General features: G+C 41.6%; 2 protein-coding genes across 2 annotated transcripts; both read left to right on the top strand.

Annotated features, from left to right (window-relative positions):
* Window positions 1–2,594: 2,594 nt before the first annotated feature.
* LOC18030954 (phospholipase A1-Ibeta2, chloroplastic) lies at window positions 2,595–4,395 on the top strand. The gene has a single exon (XM_024149705.1). It carries the CDS (start codon window positions 2,614–2,616, stop codon window positions 4,165–4,167), a length of 1,554 nt encoding a protein of 517 aa, XP_024005473.1. The 5' UTR covers window positions 2,595–2,613; the 3' UTR covers window positions 4,168–4,395.
* A 482-nt stretch (window positions 4,396–4,877) lies between these two features.
* Window positions 4,878–7,157, top strand: LOC18030953 (RGG repeats nuclear RNA binding protein A). Its single transcript, XM_006414233.2, has 7 exons — window positions 4,878–5,295; window positions 5,477–5,783; window positions 5,873–5,941; window positions 6,051–6,183; window positions 6,298–6,453; window positions 6,524–6,574; window positions 6,658–7,157. The coding sequence occupies exons 1-7, from the start codon at window positions 5,130–5,132 to the stop codon at window positions 6,853–6,855; spliced, it is 1,080 nt and encodes a 359-aa protein (XP_006414296.1). The 5' UTR covers window positions 4,878–5,129; the 3' UTR covers window positions 6,856–7,157.
* The last annotated feature ends 1,575 nt before the right edge of the window (window positions 7,158–8,732 follow it).

The following is an 8,732-nucleotide window of genomic DNA, read 5'->3' as shown; positions in this document are numbered from 1 at the left end:
ACTCTTGAGTTGTTGGATGAGACTGGCCTTCTTGGTTGTAAACCCTCTTCTATTCCGATGGAGCCAAATCTCAAACTGTCCAAAATTGATGGTGATCTTCTGGAGAACGCAGAACAATACAGAACACTGGTCGGTAAATTACTTTACCTGACATTTACTCGCCCGGATATTACCTTTGCAGTCCATAAACTCTGTCAATACACGTCCTCTCCTCGTGTTCCTCATCTTAATGCAGCTTACAAGGTCTTGCATTACTTGAAGGGTACCGTAGGACAGAGTCTCTTTTACTCTGCTACGTCTGACTTGAAACTATCTGGTTTTGCCGACTCTGATTGGTCAACTTGTCCAGACACACGCAGATCAGTTTCAGGCTTCTGCATGTTCGTTGGTACTTCTCTGGTCTCATGGAAATCGAATAAGCAAGATGTTGTTGCCATGTCCACCAGTGAGGCTGAATATCGATCATTAGCTTATGCAGCAAAGGAGATGATTTGGCTACGCTATCTCCTGGAAGATCTATGGGTCGATGTTTCAGAAGCTTCTTCTCTTTATTGTGACAACACTTCAGCTATCCACATCGCTAACAATACCGTTTATCACAAACGTACCAAACACATTGAACGCGATTGTCACAGTATTAGAGGAAAGATTGACAAGGGCTTAATTAAAACTCTGCATGTTCGTACAGGTAACCAACTCGCTGATCTCCTCACTAAACCATTATTTCCAACTCAGTTCGAGTCTCTACTAAGCAAGATGTCTGTGATTAACATATATGCGCCATCTTGAGAGGGGATATTAGGCCTTGGTTTAGTTGGTTATTGTAAATACTATCTGTAAATAGTTAACCGGTTTGTCCCGGGTATCACACAACAATTGTATATAACTCTTGTACATTTCCTTTAATGAAATAACAGAAATTTTCCCAAAATATCTTCTTCTCATCTTTCTCTCTCGAGCTCATCTTCTCCATGATCGATTGAGCTTGATCCATTTCTGTTCATCACTCATCGTTTGTAATAGGTACTGTCATGTGGTCTTGCAATCTATTGTTTTTTTTTATCAGGCATTTGACAAGATAAAGTACATCGATGATTGATCATACTTCAAAGTCCTTGCAAATTAAATTTTATTTTGTAAAGCAGTATTTGCAAAGTTAAAAACAATTCATATGGAAAATGGAAACTCTATCATAAGTAATATAATTTTGTTAAAGATTTTTTTATGTATATATATAACTTTTTGATCCCGTCTCCAAACGGGGAACGTAAATAACTATAATTGTTTGAAATGCAATAATCTTAAAACCATGACCGCAAGGTAAGTTGGTACAAGGTTATCTAACGGTACTGCACTAACTTTATCACTTTCACACATAAACTTGTTGTTTTTCAAATGCACACACCTATAGTTCGTACATACCGACAATAACCGATGGTAAAGAAATAAATTATAAACTGAATTGAGATTGACCAACTCAGAACTTATAGTCCTTTTATTTCGTCAAAATTTATATATACTTTACATCCTACGCTATTTGCTTTACGCGGTGTATTTATTGTTTGGTTTACAATTGTTTTAATCTGTTATATTATTAGTTGTTAGAATGTTATGGTAGACCAAAAATCTGAGGCATTCTTTATTATTAAGTTATAACCGATTCATAAACAATCTATACAAGAGGATATATATTAGGTGGATTTGGTTGAATTTAATATTTTTTTCACAATCTTTAAATTCATCAGTTTTTAAAACACACATTCTTTTATTACATATAATTGGAGAGTGACCTAAAAATCATAGCAAATCAAACTTAAAAATCTTAAAATTCGGAAACCGGTCTTCGAAATTGATATTTAGAAGTGGCGTGTCAGAATATACTGCGTTAACTTTAAGCACACAGCATAAAACCAATTGAGTTTTGCCATCTCTTATATCAAGAAAAGAGGGTTCCTTTCTATACTATTCGGACTGTACCTTTTATAGAACAATATATCCAACGATCATAGTAACTAGGAAGACGGCACAATAGACCAAAACATGTTTCTACTGTCTATCTATTTCACGTATCTAGTAACTACTTTTAAGTCAGACTCGTCCATCAAAACGGCAAAACAACAGTATCCACAAGTAACTAATAACAATTCAAACCGTAATTGTATATCCTGAAATTAGTTTGAGGTTTTTTTTTAATAGTTAAAATTACATTATTGAATACACAATACGTACTGCCATCGAAGTACCCGGCCCTTTGGTAGCTTGATTGCATGTGCAAAGAAAAAATAGCAGGACTTTTCTTGAAAACACACGGAGACTTATAATGGAAACGGTCCAAAATATAAACAATGGCCAGCCAATACGGTCCTAAATAAGAATTTCAATATTCCTTACAATCAGAAAGGAAATAAACAAATCAAATAAAAACAAAGTCAAGTCAAAACAGAGGGTCAAAATGGTAATAACATTCAATATTCAAGGCTCAATCCTAATTCAAATGACGTCACAGCCACCATCGACATGTTTCCATATAAATACCAGACCTTTTACTTTCTTAAGCATCTCTGTTCTTGTCTCATCAAAACTTGAGCCAAGACCTCTCTCCACAGTTTTCTCATGCAGACACTTACGCCGAACACCGACTTATTCCATGCAAAACGCCGTCGTTTCACTTGCAGCACACAAACATCGACTTTGATCCCGACGAAGACACTTTCGGTTTTTCCGGCGAGAAAAACCAACAGAGAACATCTCATGAACCTTGAGAATGTTCTCAAGACCTCATCGACCTTTACAGATAATCTCGACAGTGTCTCTTCTCGTCAAGATAAAACGAAGACGTCGACGTCGACATTACTCAAAGGTTTGAATTTGGCGCGAATCTGGCCTCAGATGAAAGCAGCCGTCGACGAAATGTCGCCGAAGAATCTCAAGCGTCTCCAAAGGCTTCTCTCCAAGTCATCGGAGGAGCGTTCGCCGAAGAATAAACTCGGGTCTAAATGGCGGGAACTACACGGGTCGAATAACTGGGCCGGGTTACTGGATCCGCTAGACGAGAATCTCCGGCGAGAGCTTGTCCGGTACGGAGAGTTCGTGCAGGCGGCTTACCAAGCGTTTCACTCTGACCCGGAAGGTTCGCCGAGACACGTGGCGTTACCTGACGGGTCTTATAAAGTGACAAAAAGTCTTTACGCCACGTCATCCGTTCGTTTGCCTAAGTGGATTGATGAGGTGGCACCAGATCTACGGTGGATGACTAAGCAGACGAGCTGGGTTGGGTACGTGGCGGTCTGCGATGATCCGAGTGAGATCCGACGGATGGGGAGGAGGGAGATCGTCATCGCGCTCCGTGGAACCGCCACGTTGCTCGAGTGGTCAGAAAATTTCAGGCCGAATCTCGTCTCCATGCCCGAACCCAAACCCGATCCATCTGACCCGACCCGGCCCAAAGTGGAATGCGGATTCAACAGCCTCTACACGACGGGTAGCCACCAAGCGCCGAGCCTCGCCGAGTCATTAATCGGAGAAATCAGCCGGCTCGTCGATCTATACGCCGGAGAGGAGCTGAGCATCAGCGTCACCGGACATAGCCTCGGCGCCGCCATTGCGCTCCTCGCCGCCGACGACATAGCCGAGCGTGTTCCACACGCGCCTCCGGTGTCGGTGTTTTCATTCGGCGGGCCTCGAGTCGGAAACCGGGAGTTCGCCGATCGGTTGGATTCGAAGGGAGTGAAAGTCCTCCGCGTAGTGAACAGCCAGGACGTGGTGACGAAAGTCCCCGGGATATTCTCCGATAACGATAAGCAAGGGCAGAATCGTAATAACGGGAGAAGTCAAGGGGGTATAATAATGGAGATGGTGGAGAAGAACAATCCATGGGCTTACTCGCACGTGGGAGCGGAGCTGCGCGTAGATATGAAGATGTCTCCGTACTTGAAACCGAATGCTGACGTGGCGTGCTGTCATGACTTGGAGGCGTATTTGCATTTGGTCGACGGTTTTTTAGCGTCGAACTGTCCGTTTAGGGCAAACGCGAAACGTAGTTTGAGGAAGCTTTTGGATGAGCAACGGTCAAACGTCAAGGCTTTGTACACTGGAAAGTCTTTGAGACTTAGCCGTATTACTACTGTTCCTGATAACGGAGATGTTTTGCCTAGTCCGTCGTCATGACAGAGCTCTAATTTTCTTTTTCTTTATGCACTTTTGAAAAAATGTATTTTTTTTTGCCGACAAGCCTAATTGTTATTATTAGTTTGCCGACTATTTTGTTTGTTCCTATTTGGAATAAAAGCTTTTTATTTATCGCCATTGGCATGTTAAATGCAAATGATAGAAGTTGTGTTACTGTGTAATATTTTGGAGTCTTTTGACATTTGTTATAAATAGAAATTTGGCGTTGCATGGAAGCCAAGAAGGTAAACGATCGTAGTATTACTAATTTACAAACATAAGACTTCTTTGAATATCACAATATTTTTTGTTTGTTGTGTATATGTTAGATAAGAAGATAAGAAGTTATTCAAATCACAAAAACTTTTGTAGACTCTAGAGCCCTAGACATATCTTTTTTTGTCGACATTGATTTGAGAGTCCTAGACATATCAAGATCGTATAAAGATCATTTGATAATGCAAAAATATAATAAAATAAAAAGTATCAATTTTTCGTGGGCCTATATGATCAAACAATACTAAAAATGGCCCATGGAAGAATAACATGTTTGCTCAAATAATGACTTGTTGAGTTATGTATTGTTTTCTTGTCGATTTCAGGATCGCTGCATCGTACGGTTAGATCTTGCCGGTCATTTCAATCTTACCATGCGGTCGACCACACTCAATCAGTGAGAAAAGCTGGGTGTTTTAAGCGATTAGGTTTGTCTACGCCGCTTTTCGGCCACTCCAAAAATTGCCACATTTTCTTTCTTTTCATTTCTCTTACCAAACTCAAATTAGTTCCTGTCCTAATTCCCATTTCGTCTCTTTCATTCCGACGTTTCTTTTCTACTCTTTAGATCTATTAATCCATGGCTTCACTTTATTACTACTGTTAGTTGTCTCTGTGACTCTGTGTGATACTTTTGGGGAGGAAAAAAGTTTGTGTGTTTTAATCACTTCGATTGATTTTAAGATATGGCAACTTTGAACCCTTTTGATCTGTTGGGTAACGACGCTGAGGATCCAAGCCAGCTCGCCGTCTCCATCGCTCCACCGGAGAAAACTGATAAGTCCAAGAAGTCTGGTCCCATTTCAGCTGCTGGGAAGCTTCCGTCGAAGCCACTTCCTCCTGCTCAAGCTGGTGAGATTCTCTTAAACACGATTAGCAAACTATAAAACTTCTCATCTATTCGATTTCCTTATTTAGTAGACTGTATGTGTTGTTATATTAGATTCTCTAGATTGATTCATTGAATTTATTTTTGGAGTTTTGTATCGTTGTTTTAGTTGATTGAGGTTGGTACCTTAATGTTGTTAATTAGTGAAAGAGGCTAGGAGTGAAGCTCCACGTGGTGGTGGTAGAGGCAGCGGAGGGTTTAGCCGTGGTCGTGGAGGTCCTGGTGGTTACAACCGTGATTTTGGACGTGGTGATGGTCCCGGAGGTAACAATGGATACTCAGGGGGATACAGTAAGCCCTCAGAGGAAGGAGACGTGTCAAAGTCTTCTTATGAGAGGCGTGGTGGTGGTGGAGGTGCTCCTCGTGGTTCTTTCCGTGGTGGTCGACGTGAAGATGGTGAAGGCGAACGTCCTCGAAGGACGCACGAGCGTCGCAGTGGAACTGGCAGGGGGTTAGTCTTACTCTCGCTCAACTTTTATTGTTGTTGTGGCATGTTCTGCAATTGAAATTCTCATGAGCTTAAGTTTATCTTTTGGTTAGGGGTGACTTCAAACGTGAAGGATCTGGTCGTGGAAATTGGGGAACACCAGGAGAAGAAGTCTTTGCTGGGTAAGCATTTGTTTTTGGGATTGATTGCATTTTGTAAAAACATTTGTGTTGGTTTATGTGATAAGAATTTGGAATTTGGACTAAAAGAAGATTCTCTTGTCTCTTTTAGTGAGACTGAGGAAGTAGCTGGTGCTGAGACTGAAAAGAATGCTGTGGAGAAGCCTGCTGGTGATGATGTAGCTGCTGATGCTAACAAGGAGAACACTGCTGAAGCTGAGGAGGAGAAAGAGCCTGAGAACAAGGTAAGCCGAGAATAGATGATGGAACTTGAAATCAGTGTTGTAGTTATTAGGCCCTTTCACCAGTATTTACTTGTTATTCACATTGATTGTGTTTTGGCTTGTGTTTCGAATTAGGAAATGACTCTGGATGAGTATGAGAAAATCCTTGAGGAGAAGAAAAAGGCCCTTCAATCTCAGACCACCTCCGAGAGGAAAGTTGATACTAAAGTGTTTGAATCAATGCAACAACTCTCAAACAAGAAGTCTAACGATGAAATCTTCATCAAGTTGGTAAGACAATATCGTGTATAGAATCTACTTGCTTAGACGATTCTGACCCTTGCTTTGATCTATTTCACAGGGTTCTGACAAGGACAAACGCAAAGATGACAAAGAAGAGAAGGCCAAAAAGGTTCAAATCGTTTTCTGAATCAAAAATATTTTGTAGAAGTCAATAAGCTTTTTTGCTTATGAATGTGTGTTTCTGATTTGCAGGCTGTGAGCATCAATGAGTTTCTGAAGCCAGCTGAGGGTGAGAACTACTACCGAGGAGGAGGTCGTGGTGGCCGTGAACGTGGTGGTCGTGGTCGTGGCCGTGGAGGTGCTTCTAGCGGCGGATTTGGTGGCCACCGTAGTGAAGCTGCGCCTGTCATTGGAGATACTGCTCAGTTCCCATCTCTTGGGGGCAAGTAAGATCCATCCAATGAAAACATCGAAACTCGTTCCAGTTTTCCTCCGCTGCTGAAATCGAGTCTGAATGATTTACTGTTTACCGGTCTTTTGTTGTCAGGTGTAAATTTTTAGTTGTCGTCAGTTTCTTAGATTTTATGCAAGCTTATGCCTGACCGGTTTTTTTTTTTACTTTTGAAACAACAATACACTCTTTTTTTCCTTTGTTTACCTACCATTTAGTCTTTAGTCGTTTGTTGTTTTCTTATTTATGATACTTGTTTCAGACAGACAATTCTAATGTTATCATCGGTTTCGAGTCTTCAGTGAGTTTCACTTCCTTTCTCGTTTCTGTTCGTATTCTGAGATGTTATAAAAGTAATCATTTTATAACTTGCTTCTCCAAAGCTCGTAGGATCTGAGATGGCCATAAATGCCAGATTTGTGCTGTCGAGACTATCAACCCTGACCATATTTGCTTCTTCTTCTATATCTGATAGCTCCTCTCCTGAGGTAAAGTCGGCAGCTCCTCTCCTGAGGTAAAGTCGGCAGCCCAGACAGGTGGTCTCCTTGTTCTGCCTGCAGACGTTGATGTGTCTGCAGTTAGATTGTTTGGCACAAGAACATCAGTTTTTTCTTCTGCTTCATCTTCAGCTACCTCTGACTATCAATGCCATAAATGTCAGATTGTGCTGTCGAGACTATCAACCCTGACCATATTTGCTTCTTCCTCCATATCTGACAGCTCCTCTCCTGAGGTAAAGTCGGCAGCCCAAACAGGTGGTCTCCTTGTTCTGCCTGCAGACGTTGATGTGTCTGCAGTTAGATTGTTTGGCACAGGAACATTAGTTCTTTCTTCTGCTTCATCTTCAGCTACCTCTGCTTCTTCTTCTTCTATTTCTTGATTTTCACTGCACTCGTACTGATCATCCCACGCAAGCTCCATGTTCTGTTCACCCGAATAAGCAACATCCCAATTCCAGCCCTTGTCTTCTTGAAATAGCACATCTCGGCTAATGTGAACCTTTTTCTCCACTGGATCATACATCTTGTATGCTTTGGATTCGCTGCTGAAGCCTAGCAAGACACACTTTGCGCTTTTATCATCAAGTTTGGTCCTTTTTACATCGGAGATATGAACATACCCGATGCATCCGAAGATTCTGAAGTGCTCGACCGAAGGCTTTCTTCCGCTCCATGCCTCTTCAGGAGTCACATCTTTAACAATCAAGGTGGGAGACCTGTTCAAAACATGGTTTACCCACTGCACAGCATCCGGCCAGAAAGATTTAGGCACCTCCTTTTCCATCAAGACTGCTCTCACCATATTCATAATGGTTCGGTTTTTGCGCTCTGCAACCCCATTTTGCTGGGGAGTGTAAGCTGTGGTTAGCTGCCTTCTGATCCCATTCTCCTTACAGAATTCTTTGAACTCGCTGGAATTATATTCTCCACCTCTGTCTGTCCTTAAACACTTGATAAACAACCTTGTTTGCTTCTCCACGAGTGCTTTGAATATCTTGAACATTTGAAATGCTTCGGACTTCTCTTGCACAAAGTATATCCAAGTTTTTCTGGAAAAATCATCAATGAAGCTTATCAGGTACCTCTTATGACTGTTTGATGGAGGGATGATCGGACCACAGAGGTCTGAGTGGACAAGCTGTAATTTCTCAGTTGCTCTCCACTTGCTTTGCTTAGGAAATGGTACACGATGCTTCTTCCCTTTGACACAGGCTTCACAAATGGTCTTCATCTCTGCAAGTTCAGGTAGACCCACAACCATCTCTTTGCTGTGAAGGGTATGAAGTCCTTTGTGGCTGAGATGCCCATATCGATGGTGCCACAGTTCAGCTTTGTCTGAGATGTTAACTTGCAGGCATCTTTCTTCCTTCATTTTC

This window comes from Eutrema salsugineum, unplaced genomic scaffold (assembly GCF_000478725.1).
Source record: "Eutrema salsugineum unplaced genomic scaffold, Eutsalg1_0 scaffold_1, whole genome shotgun sequence".
NCBI classification, from domain to species: domain Eukaryota; kingdom Viridiplantae; phylum Streptophyta; class Magnoliopsida; order Brassicales; family Brassicaceae; genus Eutrema; species Eutrema salsugineum.
This window is presented reverse-complemented; position numbering and strand designations above follow the sequence as displayed.